This window comes from Tetrao urogallus (assembly GCF_951394365.1).
Source record: "Tetrao urogallus genome assembly, chromosome: 18".
Classification (NCBI taxonomy): domain Eukaryota; kingdom Metazoa; phylum Chordata; class Aves; order Galliformes; family Phasianidae; genus Tetrao; species Tetrao urogallus.
Window position 1 is genome coordinate 8,199,854 of NC_136831.1, and position 19,165 is coordinate 8,219,018.

General features: G+C 45.2%; 1 protein-coding gene across 1 annotated transcript in view; it reads left to right on the forward strand.

The window, feature by feature from the left end:
• The window catches only part of COX10 (cytochrome c oxidase assembly factor heme A:farnesyltransferase COX10), a gene marked incomplete at both ends in the record, with an annotated part of 94,123 nt that overhangs the window by 58,367 nt on the left and 16,591 nt on the right, over positions 1-19,165 (forward strand). The window contains one exon of the mRNA XM_079544483.1: positions 1,547-1,617. Coding sequence (XP_079400609.1) covers positions 1,547-1,617 — 71 coding nt within the window. The remainder of the gene's footprint in view (positions 1-1,546; positions 1,618-19,165) is intronic.

Genomic DNA, 19,165 nt, shown 5'->3' on the forward strand with positions numbered 1-19,165 from the left:
ATGGCCAACGGGGTGCCAGTGGTATCCCCTCGCCTCCTCCTCTTCCTTTCTCCATCTCATTTGTTCCCAAATTTGGGCACTTTTAGGAGCATCTCAAAATACGAAGGCAATGCCCACTGCTGAACCCTATGGCTTTAGGGCACGCTGTTGGCAAGTTGTGTCCAAGCTGAAAAACTGTATCACGTGGGTCTGAGCACTCTCACACACAGGTAGGATTTTCCTATGACCTCAGTGTGGGGAATGGTAGAGCTGTCAGGAATACAGCTGAAGATCTCTCCTTCGGTGCTGCCCTTTATGGGGGCATTATGCCTTTATGCCCTTTATGCTGCCCTAAAGGTTTTTTATAAAAACCTTTATGATTTCCTTTAATTTTCATTTCTTCACGGCAATACTTTTTTGTGTGGATAAATGTGGAGATGCTTTGACTTTTGTGATATATGAATGAAACAAAATCCATAAGCATTTCATTTTTTACACAGATTTTGGCACTGTCAGAGCCAGGATGTTTGCAAACTTTGTCTTTTGTCATGTGAAAGGATGCATCAGCTTGATGAAGTGACATAGATCTCATACAGCAGTCACCTTAAATCCATCTGCAGTCTGACTGCTCAGCATGTCGTCGTTCTGATGCCTTGAAATCCTGATCTGTTGTGCTGCTTTTCCTACACGTTCACTGTAATTGGGTTCCTACCCCAAAACCTCAGACATAACGTCAGTAGAAGATATCCTTTCTATAAATACATATTGCGCTGCTTATAAATAGCTTTTGGTGAATCTCTGAAGTATGGTGGGGTTTATATATATATATTTCAGTTTTTATTGCTATTTTGTCCATGTAAAACGAAAGGGCTTTGTGCTGCTGCACGGAAAACCACACTCAGCTTTTCCAGTGCCATTTTCTGTGAAGCAGCTCTACAGAAGCCTGCAGGAATTCGTGGTGTGCTGATAGTGCTGCCTCAGTGTTCCCACAGGCGGTGTTTAAAGTCAGATTGGGTTGTGCTGTTCAATAACAGCAGATGCTGTGCTCGCTGCCTGCTGCCCAAGAGAGGAGCTCAGTGCAGTTTGGGTGGCATTTCACGGGAGCTGATTGGTTTTGGGGTGGGTTACAGGTTCTCGGATGGTAGATATTGAAAAAAGGCATCTGTCTTTAAAATATCAGAAGCACAATATTGGTGAGGGCTGTTTGGCTTAGTATAAAACCGGGGGCAGAGCTGTGTGTTGTGCATGTGTGTATCTAGCAGTGTGTATGAAGGCCCTGTCAAACCTCGAGGACTTGGAATCAGCCTCTGCTTCAAAGAAGGAACTTCTGGGGACTTCAGCAAACTATTTTTGTCCTCCAGGTGATTTTCTTTCTAAAGGGATGCCAGAAGTATTATTGCAGACTATCAAAGCTCCATAAAAGGAGTTTGCCATTTCAGTTGCATTTCTGAACCTTCAGAAACGAGAGATGAAAGCACGTGCAGATGCAGACACGGCATTCCACGCGTGGCACGGTTTCCGGATCCTTTCATTTTGATTCTTCCCTTTCTTTTTTTTTTCATTACAGTTCTTTGAGGTTCCGTTTGACTCGAATATGAAGAGGACAAAAAACAGACCCCTGGTGCGCGGACAGATCAGGTAAGGCTGCACACACCTGCTGCAGCTAATGAGCATTGGGTCTTAATATTGCTTTTATCTGTCTCCAAGTGTCTCTCTTGCTCTCTTCAGATGAGCAAAAATAGCAATTTGCACACAAAAGAAACGCATCTCTCTGTTCTTTGATACTGTTTCATGTTTGTGACTTTCATGTGAGGTGTTTGGGTAATCAGCTGTCCTCTGCAATCCCAAATTCCTCAAGAAAGCAAACCTCCACTCCTCTTGTGTGCTCCTGCACGTGCGACCAGACTCCGCGCAGTGCAGCAGGGTGTCATTACGTTCCCTTGAAGGTTTGCATTGGATTATAACAAAAAATGTTCTAAACTTCCCATCTTGAGAGGAACACGAGATGGTGAGCTGTTCCCATCCCTCCACTGTATCTGCTAGACCAATTGCATTTGCCTCAGTCTCCTGGGATGTCATTTCCCGAGCAGTTCTAGAAACCATCCCATAGAGGTGCTGCTAAAAATTACCTGCATCAAAATCTTCCATTTTTTTTTCAGTGGTTTTATAGGGCACTGTGCTGTCTTTGCCTTTTCTACGTGTAAAGCTGGAATGAGAACTCAGATTGATGTCATCTAAGAAAGTCTTGTACAAGTGTCATCGTTTAGCTTCTCATCACCTGTATCTAAATCCAGGAGTGCTGTGTTTGCGTAGAGTTTCCCTTAAAAAGATCCTTCAGTCACTCTGTGTTCTGTATTACGTATCAGTTCAGCTTCTCAAAGGCTGTTTCCCAGCTAAAAAAGCAAAGTGAAAAAGAACATCAACAAAAACTGTAACTTATTTGCAAACTAAAACTGAGGGCCCAATTCATAAATGATTCAACAAACAATTTTAGTATTGCGTTTCCATGATTTGTGCCAAGGATTATTTATAACAAAATTCTGTTTTCCCTTAGGCTTCTGCGAACAGTTGGTCCTATTTATTTCTGTGTTTTATCCATCACCTTTGGAAGACTGAAAAAAATGGTGATGGATGAAATTACAAGAAAATTGAGACAAAATAGTCAAGTGAACCTTGAGGGTAAATTCGCTCTCACAGTACATAGTTAGAGAGCTTCAATAAACTCGTTCTGGTTTGTTCTCGAAGATGGTGCTAATTACAGATGAGCTGAGTTAATTTTATTTAAAAACATATTTTAGGGACGACTGCAGTGAGGACGTCTGTTGTGCATGCAGAGCGTCCTCCTCAGCTGTGCAGCTCAGGGGCACTGCTCCATGCAGCACCAGGCAGAGCGCTGGCTTCCCCTGCAGCCACTTAGAATCACAGAATCATAGAGTGCCTGGGTTGAAAAGGACCATAATGTTCATCTGGTTCCAACCCCCTGCTGTGTGCAGGTCACCAACCAGCAGACCAGGCTGCCCAGAGCCACATCCAGCCTGGCCTTGAATGCCTGCAGGGATGCTTTCTCACTTAGGGAGAAAGGTGATGGGGGATTTTTTCCCTTTGCTTGGGGCATAGTCTACTTGCATTGCTTGCGGTGATTCTGCCAGGAAACCTTCTGACAACTCTTGATTTAGAGAAAGCAATTAGCTGTAGAATTTCCTGCATCTTTAGATGAACTTTGCAGTCTCCCAGCTGCATCACGGATTGACAAAACCATACTTAACGTATTTTCTACTTTTCCCCCTTTCATATTTACTTTCACCACAAAATGGCAATGCTGGGGACTTCATGTAATCACTCGTCAATCTATCTACCTGACTGTCAACAGCTAATTTAAAGTTCTTTAAAGTGTCATTTACCTTGAATAATGCCGACCTAATTCCCTGGAGACTTCTGAGCATGCAGACCATGACTGGCGTTATTTCTTCTGCAATGTGCCAGAAGAGAGTAATCCAGTGCAAGTGATGTAAGCTTGTTATTTTTTGCCACGTATTTCCTGGTGTTCCTTCAACTCCTTCAATTCTGGGTGGTTAAATAAGACCCTTAAATGATTATCCTCATATAAGTCAAGAACAGAATGGACAGAGATGGATAAATTGTAGGTAAGAGAATGGTGGCAGGATCATGCCAGTTTTTGTGCAGTCCAGTGCTGAGCTTGAGACCCCTTTTGAAGAGTGAGGAGTCCTTCACTCTGCCTAGTTCTGATTCACTGCACCTCTTTGGAAAGGCTTCCAGTAGTGGTTTTGGTGTGAACCTATGGCCAGTGAGAAGCTGCACTGGGACCAGGGGCTTCTTTTGTAGGCAACACTCAGATTTTCAGAACTTGGGCCAAAATCAAGCTGGTAACCCTCAGCATGGGGTCCTGAGTGACCCTGAGTCATCCAGCCCCTGGATGAGCTCGTGTCTTCCTTTCCACTAAGCTAACTCATGGAACTGGCTCATTAGATGTGTCATTCTGTAGCAGGGAAATTGCTCCCATGTGTTTGGCTTTGTGGCCCTCATTTGCAGCTTCAGCAAAGTTTAGATGGGCTTAGTTAGGCTTAAGAGAAGCTGCCATATAACTAAATCATAAAGCCATTACAGCTGGAAAAGACCACTAAGATCATCATGTCCAACCGTCAGCCCATCCCCACCAACGTTGCCCAGTGACCACATCCCTCAGTGCAGCATCTCCAAGGCTCTTGAACACCTCCAAGGATGGTGAATCCACCACCACCCTGGGCAGCTGTGCCACTGCATCACCGCTCTTTCAGAGAATAATTTTTTCCCAATATCCAACCTGAACCCATGGCACAACTTAAGGCCATCACCTCTCATCCTATTGCTGTTACCTGGGAGCAGAGGCCAATCCCTACCTCATCACAACCTCCTGTCAGGGAGTTGGAGAGAGCAATGAGGTCTCCCTTGAGCCTTCTCTTCTGCAGACCATTGGGAACAGCCCCAGTTCCCTCACCCACTCCTCCTAAAACTTGTGCTCCTGATTTGTAAAGTTTCTTCCCTCCCTTTCTGTCTGAAACCTTTAGTTTGAGAAAACAAACCAAACCAAACCTACCTTGGCAACACGTTTTTGTGCTCATTTTACCTGCATACATATTCATGGAGTTCAAAGGTCCCACAACTGATCCTCTTCTGCAATTTGCTGAGGGCTGGCAGTGTCCTTCAGCATCACTGAGGAACCTGAGCACGCTTCAAGGAAGCAGGGCTGTGCTGCAGGGTGTCTGTGTCACCACAGCCTCTGGGGATCAAGGGGGTATTTCCATCAGGCAGCTTTAGCTGAACTGTCACACCAGGCAACAGCACCCTGCAAGCCAGGAGCAGGTTCTGCAGAGTCCTCAGGAAGGATGCAGGTTGGGAAAGTAATTGTTTCCTGTCCTTTATGAAGCCCCCCTATATATATTGCATCAACTTTATGGCTGAAATAGTTACTCAGGCACTCGATGTTCCTGCTATAAAACCCTTTGGCCTGGCTCTGCCAGCAGGCAAAGCATTCAGGCAGGGATGCCGATGGGCCTTGCAGGGCTGGGGTCTCCTGTGCATTTGGGAGGAGTGCACACACCTTTCTGCCCACCCCAACTCCACTGCCGGTGCCCCTTGGGAAAATTCTGACACTCTTGCTATGTCTGTGACAAACAGCACCTGATAGTTCATTGACTTCTTGCTTTCCAGCATCCTACTTAATTTGTAGGGCTCTGAAAAAATTCCCCTCTGAGCAATGAGACGTAACCATCCTTATTCTCTATTCAGAGAATAATCAGAGACGTCCTGTTGCAAAAATAACACGGGTAGACCCAAACACAGCATGCCACTAAGCACCATCCATCATTCCAGCCTGCCCACACGTCCCCTCCCCTCCTCTGACCCTCGACTCTTGTTTGGAAATGCAGACAGCTTCAGACGTTCCTCCTACTTTGGCCGCAGTGTTAAACTCATCGGGCATGCTGTTTGTGTTTTGCATTGGAACAACAGCTGATATTATTTTTCCTGCTATGGGTTGTTTTTATGCTCTTGACGAGAAAGAAGTCGCTGTGCTCACGCAACCTTAGATTGGACTGAAATGGCAGCAGCTTTTTCTAGTTTCCTGTTGGGTATGATTTATTCCCTTGCTTCTTATAGTAATGGATTTAATTTTCCCGCAGATTAATTTAAATAAATCTCCAGTATTAGCTGCAGTAGCTGAGTGAGCTTAGCCTCTACTATGACAAGTGTCCTGCTCCATTACATTATACAGAATGACAGTTTTGATTGCAGTTTGACACGGATCTGCATGCAGACTTGTTAAAAAGCATCTGTTTTTATGAACTTACAGTGCTGCTGGATCTGCTGCGCTAAGTACTCATAAAAACTTAATAGTTGTACAGGAATAGTTTTTCATCTTAAAAACAAAAAGAAAAAGAAAAATAAGAGGGGGGAAATTTCCATATCCAGCATCAAACAGCATGTTCTAAATAGCTGACTAATTCACAACCATGTCAACACCGCTCCGTTCTGCCCCTGCAGCATTTTGCAGCCATTCCCCACACCCGTTCCTACAGCCTTTCCTTGGGACCGAGGCCATGATTTCTCTCTTGGTTCACCTCTGGGCTGCTGTCACCCAGGCTGTGCTGGCAGCATCAGAGTTGTTCAGGCTGCAGGGACCTCAGGAGAGCAGAGTCATAGAATCATAGAATGGCCTGGGTTGAAAAGGACCACAATGCTCATCCAGTTCCAACCCCCTGCTATGTGCAGGGTCACCAACCAGCAGCCCAGGCTGCCCAGAGCCACATCCAGCCTGGCCTTGAATGCCTCCAGGGATGGGGCATCCACAGCCTCCTTGGGCAGCCTGTTCCCAGGAGTGCCATCTCCTGCTCCTTGCAGGGACAGCTGGGAGGTTGCTCCAGGTTTTATTCACTCCTGTCCAAAAACTCTTCAATATGTGACTAACATGCTGTGGTATTTAACCGTATTCTCCTTATGCAAAATATTTGCTCTCTCAAGTTGCTTTTCCTTGTGCAATTAAGAAGCTTAAGTCTATTAACTTGGCAGAAGGCACAGCACAGACAATGCCTCAGATGCTTCAAAAGAAATAAATCTTCATGTTGTTTGGTAAATATTTTTTTCCTGGAATCCCATTAACTTCCTCACTGAGCAGTGAACAAGGAGCTGTGTTCTGTATATGAGCTTCCCAGTTCTTATGGCCTCTCTTAATTATTACAGCAATTAATGGAGACTTTAATGCTTTTCCCACTTGTTGACATTTCTGAGTGCAGTGTTGACTTTGGTCAGTTCAGCTCTAAGATAAACTCCTGAGGAATCAGACCAAAAAGAGCCCCAGCGTCAGTAATATTTCTTGCTGATGGCTTATGTTTATGAGCTGTGGTGACAACTGCAAATACAACTTGAAGCTTCATTATCTGATAGGAAATTGCAGCATGTCGGGCTTTCCTATTGACTCAGAAACTCATCGAGCCTCAGGACCGGATCTGTCTGGCAAAGCGCGAGCCTGAGTTCTCCTTCCCTCGCATGGAGCAGACCTACTGCTGCTACAGCAAAAGCACTCCGTGCTGAGAAAGTGCATTAAAAAGAATAGGAAAAAAATCTCCCATAATCACTGTTGGTAACTCGGGGTAATTAGCTTGATTCTTTGTTTGCTAACACGAATGCAAATCAGGAACGTCTCCGCTGGAATTGGTGCAGTTCCACTGATGTAAGTGAGAGGAAATCCATGAGTGCTGTGCTGAGACCTGCACGCAGCACACACGCAGCCCTGGGGCTTAAAGCAGTGGTTTGAAATCTCCCCGAGGCTTTCAGCACAACTTTGGTTCCCATTTAGAGATCAGCCCATGCTGAGCTGCTTGGGCTGCTCCCTTGGGTGGTCATTTCAGACGGGTTTTCCTCGTATTTAAGTTAAAGCAAATAAAACAAAAACTCCATAAATCTACAGTTCTTCAAGGGAAATGGTTGTGAGAGCTCCGATGCTCACTCCCCGCAGGGAAACATTCCGATATTTTGTTTAGAAAATACCTCGTTTTAAAGGGACTGCCCTGAGATGGTTCCGAATGATAAAAATGTTTCTTTTTTCGGTGGGAGGCTTTCCTCTTGTTTAAACAGGGCACGATTCAAAGCAGACACCATCACAGCAGCCTTTGCAAGCATTTTTTTTATCCTGCGTGTAGTCAACCTTTTTTATTTGGAAACAAGTAAATGCATTCCATCGCCACCGCCACCCTCCTGGCTGCCTTGTTTATTTTCATCCTGTTTTCCAGAAGCTGTCACTGACTGTATTTGGTAAACAAGAAATGAAAAAGGCAGCTTTATGCTTGTGACATGTGCAAGTAGAAGTGTACACGGTGTGTTTGGAGCAGCATGGTATTCTCTTTATTTCTGGCGTGGCCACATCACGGAGAGGTGGGGGGAGAAACCTCAAGGCTAAAACATAGTTTGATGAGAATAGAACCCACATCAAAGGGTGGACTAATGGAATGATATAATGCTTACTGTGTCACTTTCCCAAGGGGGATATGGATGGCAGCACTTATATTTCAATTATCTGTTCGCTGCCTGCATGGGATGTTGGTTAAATGGTTCTGGGGTATTAGAGTCCTTTTGTAGAGCTCGCGGGAAAGCGGTGATACCGCACATTATCCTCAGATCAAAATGTGTATGAGCAGGAAATCATACAGCTCTAACTACATCTCTGTTTTGTTTCTTAAGGCAGTAAGGAGGGTGGTTTTACTGACGAACATCGCGTTGCAGCTGCAGCGAGGGACCCCCAGCTCCTGGTGCAATCCTCTGCCCCAGCAGCCCTGCACTCAGCGCGGGCATTCCTTTGTAGGCAGCTCTGTTTGCTCAGTATAAATCCCGCGGAAACACTTGACCCCTCACGCCTTGCTGCCTTTCAGTTCAGCTGAGCGGCCTTCACCCACCAAATTATTTATCAGAATCCTTAATTGCGCGCGGAGCAGTTGATAAATCGGCGGACATTGTGCCCTGCCTCCCGTTAGGAAGCATCCCAGATGCTCATGTATAAACCAGGAGTCACGGTGCATTTGGCTAAATAGCTGCTCCATCTGCTCGCAGGGAGCGCTGCTAATGGAGATGTCTTATCCCCCCGTGTCAGCTCCTCGCTCAGGGGCAGAGCCCTGCTTTGTGCCCCTGCCGTCCGCTGGGATGGCCATTGATTTTTACTTTTCCTTTTGTAAGGAATGTGTGAGGAGTGGTTTTCTTGGGAGGCGACGTTAAAATGTTTCCTCTCACGCCGCACAAACAAAGCGAAATGAAGTTTAAAGCCCAGGATCCCATCTCTGACTCATTCACAGTTTTTTCCTCGTGGCTGTCAAACATTTCAGGTTCGTGTTTGTAAATTTTGGCTTAATGCAGTCAGAATCCCCGCACTTTGTTCCCTCTATTAGTATTAAACCTTATCTGTTTTAACCACAACAGCATCATTATTCACGGGGTGCCAAGTGTCGGAGGAAATGTCACTGCTCAACAAGTCCATTACAGAGCTGCCTCTGATTAGGAGCTGCTATACCCTGAGATCTGTTTACAGTAAGTCGTGTTAGAAGTGCATTTCCTTCTGTGAAGGACAGAGTTTATCATGTCTTACACAAGTTATAATTTACACGTTATCGACTTTGCAAGCCAGATATAAAAGAGGTTTTTCTTACAATTTAATTAGCTTCTCTAGCCCAGATGCTTGCTCTTTAGTCTTTATTACCAGAAAAGTGGCATTCCTGAGGTTAAGATATGCAGGGAACTTCTTTGATTTGTTTTATTTAAACTTTTTTGCTAGGGTCCTGGAATCACAGGATTAATGTTCTAAATCATATTACAAAGGAGCATGAGCCACAGTGACTCACAGTGCTGCTGTGTGTGACAGTGTTACGTTTGTGCTCTTTGGGGGCACATGGGGGTGTGGGTTTATTTTATCTGAATGTTTGTAAAATCTAACTCCAGATGCCAAAATAATAATGCAGGAATCCCAAAATGTGATCATTCCCATCCTTTCTCCCATGGAAAGCAGCAGCTTTGCCTTGGTGCCTGGTAGTTGTTGGGCATGGTAATGCTCCTTGTTGAGAAGATGCTTGCAGGCTGCCTTTACTGCTGGTTCAGCTTTCTTCTACAGTTGAGATTTTGGCTTAAGGTTCTTTTCCCAAAAGCATTATGCGTGCAGTTGTACTGCAAGGAAGAGGAGCTCAACCTCCGAGCTTGTTAAGCAGCAGAAATGAAGGCTCTGAGGGTTCTGTTCTCGGCGGATAACGTTGGGGCTGTTTCACCTGCCCTGAAGCACCATCCGTGCATCATGTCCAGTGTTCCCAGCACTCTTGGAGAGTTCGTTCGTGCTCCTTTCCCTCGGTGCCTGCCGTGTTGGTCACTCATTTCAGTTCTCTTACAGTATGTAGTACACGGCTTTTTCTCATGGACCACTGAGACGTGCTTTGCTGTCATATTTTGCATTCTCAGTGCCATCGATCCTAGCAGAATTTCAGGTTAGTTTAAGAATATAAGTATATCTAGATTATCACTAGCAAAGAACGGGTAGCTTGGAAGGGTATCTACAGGTTTTGCTTTTGAAACACTGAATTAGTAACTTGGAAAATAGTTCTCCATTGTAGCAGTGGCTTGCAGACTGTGCAGTGCTCCTGTTCCTGGGACCTTCTGCTGACAGTGGCTGTTCTTGGGGTTTATTTTTTTTATTTGCAAGAGCAGGTTCCTTGTTCTCTGCTCTTAATATCAAAGATAGCTAAAAAACAAAAAAGCTTACAGGCTGGTTTTAGAGGGCACTGTTGAACCCAAAGTGATAGAACAAAGCCTGTGGAGAGGCAGCTGCACCCAAATATGGTTTAGGAGCACGTTCTGTGCTTAGTCCTCCCTATATCCTATCATCTGCTGGACTTTTCTTCATGCTGCTGTTAAATCTATGGAGATAAGTGTTACTACGTTTGAACGTAACCAAGCAGTTTTATTGGCGTGTTCAGCGGTGACGTGAGCTGTATGTGCCAGTGCTAAAGGTGGAAGTGCTTGGCAATGGTGGGTATGTCAGAACCATGGCATTTAGCAGCAGCATGCAGTGAAATACAAAAATACGATGAAAAAAACTCTTAACATAATTTGTCCTGCTTGAGCACATGGTTTTTGTTCATCTTTGTCCAACATGTCCATTTGATCTAGTGTTTGGCAGCCCTGCCCATGGCTGTTTGCAGCTCGGTGATCTTTAAGGTCCCCTCCAACTTAAGCCATTCTATGGTTTTTCTGCTGGTCATTTACCCTCTGGATCTCCCTCGTGAATGTTTTGCAGTAGTCTTCCCTGGATTTTCTACAGCATTAGCGCTGTGGACATCTCTCTCTTAGGATAACTTCTACACTTGCACAATATTTCTATGTTCACAGAAGAAAATATTTCTATTTCCATAGAAGAAATTTCACCTGTCAGGGGATACGGAGCAAATAAAGTGATCCAAACATCAACTGCATGCTCGTAGAGACAGTTGCAGATAGGAAGGTAGGATCTTAAAACTGCAATTTGATGGTCTGAGCTGCTCGCTTACTCTTCCACATCATGATGTCTGCAGCATGGATCCTCCTCCTGCTCCGTCCACTGCTTCTTGCCCTGATGTCTCTGGATGTGGCATAACTTCTTTCCTTCATTTTCATTGCTCCCAGCAACATGTTTAGAGTCAGTGATCCTTTTTTGAAGACCATGTTGATTCATACTCTAGAACTCCAATTTTTTTCCATCTCAATGAGATGGAGAACTGACCTGAGACTTCTTTACTCGCTGCCTTCTAAGCATTGGCTGCAGGCTAAGCAGCAGCATGTGTTAGATTTAATCACTCTAAATCACAGAAAAATGTTTCTGGAGAGAACATATTATCCAGTCTGTTTGTCAGCTGGCCTCTGGTTCTTACAGAGAGAGAGAACTGAGATTTTGAAATAAAATGAATGGATCACTTAACTGCCATGCTGTAAGGTTAGGTTTGTTAGGTTAAAGAGGAGGATTTAGTTTAAATATTATGGGGGACATTTTTCAAATTTACTGTGGGTTTGTCTTGTAAGCACTTTAACAAAATATTTACATTTTTGTGACTGCAGGGAAGCTGTGAATATTATTATTCACCCCTTCACTCCTACCTAACAGAGACATATAACAAGGAGCGTGCTGACGCTCAGCGGGGTTGCTCGGGGTTGTTATGGTTAGTGTTCTGCTGTGTATAGCAAACGTAATGAGAGCATAAACATTGGAGAAGTAGGGCTTCTTTTCATTTTTATTTTTATTTTTTTTTTACCTTGAAGTGATGGAACCCAATTGGTGTTTCTGCTTCATACCAAAGGGCGGCATAAAACGTTTTATTTCTGTCTGACCTCGCTGTTAATAAGCTGCAAGTGTTCCCAGGCTGTGTTAGGCTATTTCATCCCATAGCTGTGGCTGCTATGGATCCTTCCTTCAGCTGAGTCTCAAACCTTGGATCAACGGAGGAGCAGATCCCAGCATCACTTCCATGGAGCTGGCTGATGGAACGGGCAGGAGGTGCTCAGAAGGCTCACAGGTGCCCAGTGGAACTTCAGTTTCTCTTATTTTAAGCTGAACTGAGCTCCCTCTCGTTAGCACAAACATGGCATCTTTGTGGAAACTTCCAGGGAAATCCATTGAACTGGTTTTGATTTATGCGAGCGTAAAAAAGAGAGATGTGTCCTTCAAGATGAAATGATTCTTCTAAATTAGCCCTGTTTGTTTATGATAGTTCTAAAGTCCCCGACATTGGCAAGGGAGACTGAACATCTGCAGCTCAGATTCTTGAGGAGCGAGGGAAACTAATTGCCTCCAATTTGGTTAAAATACAGTGTCAATTACTCCTTTGAACAACAGTGATACACAGCCTTGACAGTGAGGCTTGGGCTCCATGCATGGGTTGTTTCTTCACTGGGAGAGAAACGAATTGACATAGACATGGGGTATTTTATCCTCGTTTGTATTTATTTACACTAAGTAAGCTTCTGAACGAGTATATTGGATAACAAAGCCAGAGCTTGCTTGGCAGTTTAGTGCCCAAACTCCCAAAAGCAGCTCCCTTATAGCACCCAGCCAGCAATGCTGTTCATCCATTACTGAACTCTGTGAGTGCCTGGCATTGCTGGGGATATCCAGAGATTGCTCAGTGCTGGATCTGCCCCCTGGCCCTACTGCTCTTCCCGGTGTCCTGCCAACCACCTCCACGATGGCAAAGTCAGGTCTCAGTGCCTTTGGATGGGCAGCTCTCATCGAAGAGATGTGCACCGTAGGCACTGCCTGTGGAGTTCAGGGCTGTAAACCCTCCAGCAGGAGACAGTGCTTGATGGCAGTCAGAGCCCCTGACATAGGGCTGCCCCAAACCCTGCTCGTCAGGCTTTTGGAAGCACCCCCTCTCAGGCTATTTCTTCTTCCGCTCAGATTTTGCATTAGAAGTCATTCTTAGAACGTTTCATATATTTGTATGTTTATTTATTTGTTTAGATGTGGGGAACAATACAGTCCAGTAGGAGGTTATCAGCATCTCTCTTATGGTTACCCCTAGAAACTGCATTGCAAAAAGCCGGTCACAAAAACATTAGCAGGCAGAATTGCAACAAGTGGCTTCCCACTATTTTAACAACTGTGGTAGTGTCATACTCACCTAAAGGGAAATGGATATCAAATACACTTCTTGCAGTGCGTGTAGAATGTGGTGTGCTGCAGAAACACAGCTTTTGGGATGAGATGCCTGCTGGGAATTTGTTCACAATGCAGACCAGAGCTTGAATCGCTGGCAGAATGAAGATCTCTCTTCTCTGCTAGTTAAGATTTAACACTGAGTAATTCATTAAGGGAATAAAAAATGAGATTTGACAATGCTCCCATTCATTTGCTCCTCCTAAAGGACATCTTGTCAATCATTGGTGGTAAATGATAGACAAGTCCATATTCTGGTGCTTGGAGCCGAGAGGAAAAAAATCAAATTCCCAATTAAAAAGTTTCGTGTTTTAATTTTAAAATAAATCATCCTCCAGCCCTCGTCATGAGTCACAAACTTTCTTCCATGACTGAGACAGGACAGATGGGTGCATATGAGCACCTCCATCAGGAGGTCTGGGGGCTTTTCATGCTCTTCAGCCACAGCGTATCCACAGAGGGTGGTTTGGGAAGGGGAGCAGGTCACGGGTGTTCGGCGAAGCCGATGCTGAATCAAATCTACATGAAAGAAGAAAGGAGTCTAGCAAGAGATCAGTGTAAAGCTATTTTTTAGTTGGAAAGAAATACCGTTCCTCGAAACGAATCAAATCGGTAATTGAAAGCTATCGCTGCATATAAAAATATTGTGTTAGTCATGCTTCAGGCACCGTATGAAATAAAGATGTGCTGTCTCAAGGCTGCCCTGATTGGGGTCGTGCTGCACTACTTTGATTCAGGCTCTCAGGTCCAGTGTGGATGTTTGTTCTGTCAGGTGCATCCCCCCGTCTATCTGAAGGGCTCTTCTGGAATTTAATACCTTTTGCAGAGAAATTAAAATCATTTTAGAAAAATCACCACTCATTCATTCATGATGAAGCTACTGAGCCAGGCAGTGTTGTTCCAGTTTCAGTTTCCATTAGCTTTGTTGTTATGACTATATAACTTTTACAGCTGACAATGGTCGTGAATATGGTTTTTATTACTAAATATATAAATATGCAGCCTGAAAGGATTTGTGTGGAAAGTTAAAATTCAATTTCGCTGTTGGTAGATTGCCACCATTCAGTTGTCTGCCATGATTACTAATTGGGTTTGAAAGATCTGTTCCTTGCTTTGAGCTTCGAAGCCGTCAGAGCGGTTTTTTTTAGCCTCCCATCACAATCATCTCAGGGAAGCTACCGTTGCTATTCGGGGCAAAATGCGCCTTTTGCAGCTTTCTGGCTCGTTTTTTGCCATCAGCTGAGTGCCAGGAGGCTGCCCCGCTTCTGGCTGCAGGCATCTGGGGAAGCAGGGCTGGAAACTGTGCAAACACAGCCCAGATGTGTGCTGGAAAAAGACGGACTTCCCTCCCCATTACCTAAGTCAGAGGAGCAGGAAGGCTTCTATACGATCATATGTTGTTGCAGTGCGTAACATCCTCTGCTCCTTGCTTCCCTTCCAAGTGAGGTGGGATTGCTTGTGGCTCAGTGGCCTTCCTGAATCCTCTTGGAAGGTCTCAAAGAGTTTTCAAGGAGGGTTCGGCAGTTCTGGTCCTTCAGGAAATAAATAAAAAGTAAGAAGCTGCAGGCTGAGGGAGGTGGCCCAGACATAGCTCAGCTCCCTGTGGCAGTTGTGGTGATCCCACCCTGGCACTGGTGTTTTAGGACTGGTTTTTGGCAGTCCTTCGTGTTGTCTGGCCACAGGAGCTGAGAAGATGCCAAGAGACGAGCAGAAGCGCAGAGGTGGTGGTTTTCTGAATGGGGCCAGGTACATTGGGACTGGGGAGTTCTGTGGATCCTCCTCTCGTGGAGTCAGCTTTCATGGCTGTAGGAATGGCCAAAGGGATGTGACTTCAGTTGATATAACCTCTTGTTTCTGTTGGAAAATGCAAAAACCTCAGCCCAATGCTTTTGTCTGAGCTTGTAATTGGCTTCAGAAGCCTGAATAGCTTCTTGCTGACCTGGAAAAAGTTGGGAAGAGGGGCTTCCTCTGTCAGCCGGGCTGGCGAGGAGTCTGGGCACATTTTCAGTACCTACCCATTCCAGAAATAATAAGTAGCTTATGATGCTTACTCCCCAAATCTGATTTTAATTATGGCTTTGGGGCAGCATTCTTGCACTGGACTTCTGTCTCAGATTGAGATGGCAGAATGGAGCCGCTGGGATGCGGACTGGGCTGGTATTGCTCTGCCAAAGGCTCCCTTAGAGCCCCACTATTTTCAGTCCAGGCTGGTTCTGGCTATTCCTCCTCTTTTTGTGAAAAATTGTTTTGACACTCTTTGCAGCTGAAATCTTCGTCCAAAGTAGCAATATTGAGGTTGGTCTGAGGCATCAGTCTCACCTTACAGCCTCGTTTCCCTCTCCCGACGGAGGGTGATGCAGTCAGTGGGGCATTTGTTCCCCGCGTCCCATTCCTCACCATTCCCTCCTGCTGGTTTTGGGTCTTCATCCTGCACTGGGCAGAATGGTCTTGTGGCTCCAGGGGCTGTTATCAATAATAATAAGGTCTGATACAAAATACTCAACTGAGCATGTAAACATTTCAGTCTGCTGAGGTGTTCTGTGCATGTTGCACTAAACAAAAGGGCACTGTTGTTGTTTTGTTTGATCTGTTGGGTTTTTTCTTCCACTTTGCCATTTTGGAAGTGGATGATGTTTCCATAAAAGGTTTTTGACAGACAGGAAGAAGAGAGGATTTGTTTTATTACCTTCTGTATTAGGCTTTGAATCTAATTTTCAAACATAAGCACTTCTGCTTCACCTGAAAAATAGGCAGGCATTCTTAAATGGACACCTAGACTCAAGCTTTCACTTTAATGTAAATATGTTCTGCGTGCCCAATTTCCCATTAACGCAAGGTCACAAATTAAGTTTCTTGTGTATTTACACAACATCTGAACATGAATTGCATGCAACTGCTGATTGCTTGAATGCACCTCTTCAGAATGCATGGCATGCCTGTGCTGGTATCTGAGTGCCAGTGTATTCACAGAGCCACGTCCAAGTGTTGGATGCTGATACTGGAATTTGTCATATTTCTGAAGGCTGATGTGTACTGAGAGGAAATTTTATGTAGTTTGTGGTTTTTAACACCGTTGTTTTTAAATTCGTTATCTCCTTTTTAATATGCTTTTTTAATTTGTGGTCCTATCAGTGCTTGATGGCCATCTTCCCAACATGTTTTGCCAAAGGCAGCATGGGAGAGCATGCACAGTAGTGAAGCTATTGATCTTTGTACGCATTAAGCTTGCTAATGCTGCTGTGAAATAAGTAAGATAATACGTTAATTTTATAGATGGGCAAATGCTTTAATTTGTTTTCCCCTTTCCATTTTTCCAAGTAACACCGAGAGTCAATAAGTACTGTTAGCCATGACTCTGGAGCCTATTAAATAATCATGCTTCACACACACGTGTGTGAGATCATTAGATACGTGCAACCAGCTCATCTGTAAGTGTCACCTGGGTCCAAAGATGCTGCTATTGCTCGTGGATCACAGCAGGCTGCGGTGCTGCCCACGTCACCATCAGCAGTGCGATGGGTGGGGGTCCTCTGGGCACCATTACTGGGATGGGTTCATCGTGGGTGAGCCGAGCAGGGGAGGCATCTCAGCACATTTTCCTCGGATCCGGTGGGGTTTGGCTGTTCGGTGCTCCAGCTGAAGTTCTCTCAGGAGCTTTTAGCTGAATGTCAGTGTGTCTGAGCAGTATTATTGGACATTTGCATTCTCAATGAAGGAGAGAAGAGGGATGAGGCAGAACCGCCGGTTTTTGGTTTTCCTGGAGGAGGTGTCGTATGTGGTGACATACGTGGGTATTTTAGCGTTGAAATGTGCAGAGAACTCATTTGGCACTTGTAGTATTTTTCCAGAGTCTGATTTTAATCAGTCAAATAACTGAAACCAACTCCTCCCAAGAATCCATCATAAAACCCAGTTTCTTACTCAATGTGTTTGCTTTCCCAGCTAGCTGCTTGGCCAATTTTCCAATGGAAGATTGCCTTTTTTTTCCCATGGGAGTGATTCCCTCAGCATAAGTGAACGCCCAAGTGAAATGAGGCTTATGTACCAGCGTCTGTCATCAGCCTGCACTTACTGGAGGGGTTGGTTTAGGGATGAAGGAAACCAGCAGAGACCCCGTAGCCCATTCTCAGTGCCACATGAGAATTCCCCGGTACCTGGGAGGACTTTGTGGACCTTACGTGGTGTCAGAGCTGGTGACAGCTCACCATCACAGCCCTCCTCCTGCTGCACACTGGGATCCTCATCCCCTCAGTCACGAAAGTGATAAAAACTGCTGCAGTAATTGAAAACCCTCTGTCTTTTCCTCAAATATCGCCTCTTTCCCCATGAGGCGTTGCTTATACATCTCCCAGTCTTCATCAATACGATGTATTTATGGGAGAGTGAGCTGAATTCTGCCTCATGTATCACCAAGAAAGCAAGGTCCTAATTTCTGAGTGTGTTGTCTTTGTAATGCCAAGGAGTTTTATGGGGCAGAAATAACAAAGCTGAATCATCAGATCACAGTTGGAGTTTCTGATCTCAGTTGGAGTTTCTGGTGCAGGCCCTTGTCAGTCAGACAATTACTCTTTGAGAAGGATTTTACAGTTCCTTGGTTTTAAGGAAACACTGGAGAGAAGTAGAAAATAGGATACTTTCAAGGTGTCTAAAAACTGCATGTGAAGAATGGCCATCGTTGACCTGATGCCCTCCCCTGAGATCATGAGCAATGTACAGACACTGAACACAAAAATCAAACTGCCTTCAGGAACCTCCTTCTGAAAAGAACCAAAAATTAAGAAATGAGAAACAAAAATGAGGTTTGTTTACAAGGAGGTGAACCACTTTTTTGGGATCTTGTCACTTCACCTCCCCATTCTGCTAAAGCCACATCTTGTAAAGGTATTTTCCTGCTCCATCAGTCAGATCCTGCGGAGCTGCTGGTGCTGCAGGAAAGCAGTGCTTGAGGTGAGTATGGGAGGCTTGGTGCTCCCTGCTTCTGCTCCCATCTCCTGAGCAAGGGATGAAGGAAATGCTGAATTTCTTACCAAATGCTGTGGGTTCCCCATCCCTGCAGGTGCCCAAGGCCAGGCTGGATGGGATCTGGGCAGCCTGATCTGGTGGGAGGCAACCAGCCCATGGCAGGGGTTGGAACTGGATGACCCTTAAGGTCCTTTCCAACCCAACCATTCTGTGATTCTGTGGTTCTGATTAATTTCTGGGTGTCAGCCCTTCAGCACCAGCTCTGGATGCACGCTGGGCCTTTCATCTGGAGGAACGCAGCCGAGTCTTCACTCTCGATTAGTGAGAAGAGAGCTCACGCGTTGGCTCAAACCGAGTCCTCATTGAGGACGTGCACCCCATGGGAGTGCCTGGTTCTGAGGGTCCCGCTGGTCTTTTGTCACCTCCAGTGCACGCATTGTGCCAGTCTGGTGCTCAGCTGTACGTCTGGCTCTATTTTATTCAACAATCAGTCAGGATGGATTTGTTTAACCAAAACCAGTCAGGCTTTCACTGTAGAGGGGCAACACGCAGAAGGAGTGGTGTTTGCAGTCAGTGCTGAGACACCTCACCGTGCAGATTGCGTTGTGTTGCCTTTGCGTAGCAGAGCACTGCTAGCTGCAAACCCAAAGGGCACAGCACCTCCCGGCTCCCTTTGCAGCACGTTCTCAAACTGTAGGCCTTGATTTGTTGTTGGGCAGCCAGGCAGCACCCTGCTCCATCTGTTCCTGCCTGGAACCTCCCTGCAGCCAGCACCAGGGTGTTCGTGTGCTCCATTACTTGTGTTGGGATGTATTGACTCAGTCAATTTAATTTAAATCGGAGGCAGATTTTTGGTGTGAGGTTTGCTCGCTGTAGTTCTTGCGGTTATTTAGGATTTGCATACTGGTTTGATGGAGGTTTTAAAAAGGTAGGGTTTTTTGGTTGATAAAACTCCCATAAAATTCATCCCCACCAGCAAATTCTCCTTATGAGGCTGGAGCAGTGCATGCAACATAT